Source organism: Phytophthora parasitica (genome assembly GCF_000247585.1).
Source record: "Phytophthora parasitica INRA-310 unplaced genomic scaffold supercont2.3, whole genome shotgun sequence".
NCBI classification, from domain to species: Eukaryota; Oomycota; class Peronosporomycetes; order Peronosporales; family Peronosporaceae; genus Phytophthora; species Phytophthora nicotianae.
In genome coordinates this window covers 233,445-235,970 of record NW_008648989.1, presented here as the reverse complement: position 1 = coordinate 235,970, position 2,526 = coordinate 233,445, and the positions used below count along the sequence as shown (strand labels likewise).

General features: G+C 50.1%; 2 protein-coding genes across 2 annotated transcripts in view; both read left to right on the top strand.

Moving 5' to 3' along the window:
- The window catches only part of PPTG_01268 (hypothetical protein), a gene marked incomplete at both ends in the record, with an annotated part of 3,658 nt that extends 2,650 nt beyond the window's left edge, over positions 1 to 1,008 (top strand). The window contains one exon of the mRNA XM_008894505.1: positions 4 to 1,008. Coding sequence (XP_008892753.1) covers positions 4 to 1,008 — 1,005 coding nt within the window. The remainder of the gene's footprint in view (positions 1 to 3) is intronic.
- Positions 1,009 to 1,688: 680 nt separating this feature from the next.
- Positions 1,689 to 2,526, top strand: part of PPTG_01267 (hypothetical protein) — a gene marked incomplete at its 3' end in the record, with an annotated part of 2,500 nt that continues 1,662 nt past the window's right edge. Inside the window, exons 1-3 of the mRNA XM_008894504.1 lie at positions 1,689 to 1,894; positions 1,970 to 2,072; positions 2,136 to 2,511. Of these exons, the coding sequence (XP_008892752.1) occupies positions 1,695 to 1,894; positions 1,970 to 2,072; positions 2,136 to 2,511 (679 nt within the window). The 5' untranslated portion in view covers positions 1,689 to 1,694. The remainder of the gene's footprint in view (positions 1,895 to 1,969; positions 2,073 to 2,135; positions 2,512 to 2,526) is intronic.

Genomic DNA, 2,526 nt, shown 5'->3' with positions numbered 1-2,526 from the left:
AAGCACATGGGCGACCTCAACAAGGCCGCTGACGTGATGGTTGAAGGCCGCAAGCTTGATCTGGCTGACCGATACATCAACAACAAGGCGACAGAGTATCTGCTGCATGCGGACCGCGTGGAGGAGGCCGACGCTACCATTGCGCTCTTCACTCGTCATGAAGGTGACCCGCAGCAGAATTTGTACGATATGCAGTGCATGTGGTACGAGATCGAGTGTGGCAAGAGCCAACTGCGTCAGAAGAAGTACGGCCTGGCCCTGAAGCGCTTCTTCGCCGTGGAGAAACACTTCAACGACTTCGTGGAGGACCAGTTCGACTTCCACACGTACTGCATCCGCAAGATGACGCTGCGTGCGTACATTCAGATGCTGCGTCTGTGTGACGAGATCTACGGCCGCCCGTTCTTCGTGGAGGCTGCCCATGGCGCCATCGCTAGTTACGTTGCTCTGGCGGAGAAGGAAGCAGAGAAGGTCGAGGAGGAGGCCAAGATCGCTGCAGCCAACGCCAACATGTCGGCTGCTGAGAAGAAGAAGGCGAAGCGTGCATTGGCCAAGGCGCGTAAGGCGGAGTTCAAAAGGAAAGAGGAGGAAGAGCTCAATGCGAAGCTGCACAAGGAGGTCGAGGACAAGGAGCGTGAGGCCACCAAGAATGGCAAGGCCAAGGCAAACCCGGGCCCTACGCGCCCCAAGGACGACGATCCGTTCGGCGAGAAGCTCGCTGCGAAGCCTGCTCTTGAAGAGGCCTGGCGCTTCGTGTCGATTCTACAACGTTATGCCTCGGAGGACGTGAAGACGCACCTTGCTGCGTTCGATATTGCGCTGCGTAAGAAGAAGTTCTTGCTGTGTTTGCAGGCTCTGCTGAAGGCGCAGAAGCTGGAGAACCTGTCAGCGGAGACCAAGAAGGAGCTGAGCTCACGCCGTGCTGTGTTCCTGGAGGAGGTGAAGCAGGTGACAAACCCCGTTGTGCTCAAGGTCATTAACGAGAAGAAGGCTGAGCTCAAGGAGTAGGTGCGAAGGATAATGTTTCGAGGTGTGGACGTTCCTCGAATTGGATGCGAGCGACGTTCACGCATAGAGACGAGGTAGAGACAGGAGATGCAACGAGCGTTTGTCGAGAGTCAATAGAGCAGCATCCGGCGATGTGCGCCTGCAGAATGATAAGCATTTATTTTTTGCGAGGGCAGCAATGTCAGGGCTCCCACGAAAGCGTCAACTCCTTTGCAAATAGGCCTTCGCGTCAGCTTTGATGGAGGTCATCATGGCGTCTGACAGCGTCGCGACCGGTAGAGTCAATTTGGTAATGTTATAACATATGCGTTGAATGGCATTCAGACGAAAAAACCCATCAAAATTTTAATGTTTTTTTTTCGTCAGAATGCCATCCAACTCAAAATAGTCAAATTTGGGTCGTTATAAAATATGCTTGGATGGCATTCAGACGAAAAAAAACCATTAAAATTTTGATGGGTTTTTTTTTGTCTGAATGCCATCCCGACCAATCAGATCTCTCAGTTGTTTTGTTCCCATTTTTTTGTTTTATAATTTGTTTTTAGTTATCACTGTAAAATACTACGTAATTAATTGTATTATAGTAGTTAACGCAGAAAACACTAATTGTTTTTAACCCAATGGCACACCATGCTGAATTCAAGTTAATTGAAAAACCGGCTGGTTTTACAAGAAGCGCGTGGAGGATGTGGCGATGTCTCCCTGTTCGAGTCTTCCGCAGGCAGCGGTTGTCTGTGTGCGGCTTCTCAACTGGTAGCAATCTTGCACCTGTTAGGCTCTATGTGGTCGCTGGAGAAGCATCGGGTGATGCTATCGGCGCCAAAGTTATTCGTGCGTTACAGAGACATCAACCGCCTCGAAGTCTTGAAATCCGAGGAATCGGAGGGTACGATACGCTAAAAGTATTTTTTATTTTTATGGCGTCGCTAACTGTAGCGATACTGTGCTGTGGATAATGTAGACCACTGATGTCTAAAGCTGGTGCATTTGAATCGCTCTTCCCGATGCAAGAGCTGTCGGTTATGGGACTACTAGAAGTGGTGCCGCACATTTGGCGGTTCCAGGTTAGTCATCATGGAGGTTGTACGGGGAAATGTAAAGCACTAAGATTGATGTAACTGACGCAGCGACGGATTCACGATACGCTGCGTGATATCGAGAATTACCAACCCGAGTTGATCCTTACAATTGACTCAAAAGGATTCACTTTTCGAGTGTTGAAGGCACTGCAAGCGAGTGAGCAGAAGAGCGGTGGCAAACGCATAAAGAAGGTTCACTACGTTGCGCCGTCCGTTTGGGCTTACAAGCACCGAGGCAAGCGGGATTTTACCGAGTTGAAGCAGCTTCTAGATGCCATGTTCACGATCTTACCCTTCGAGGAAGACATTTTTAACGCGGGGGAGGAGATACAGAGTCCGGACAATAAAGGTCGAACCTGGTGTCATTTTGTGGGGCACCCAGCGGTCGAAGACTTTCTGGAAATTAATGGGGTCTACGAGAGCGGTGCAACTAAATCGT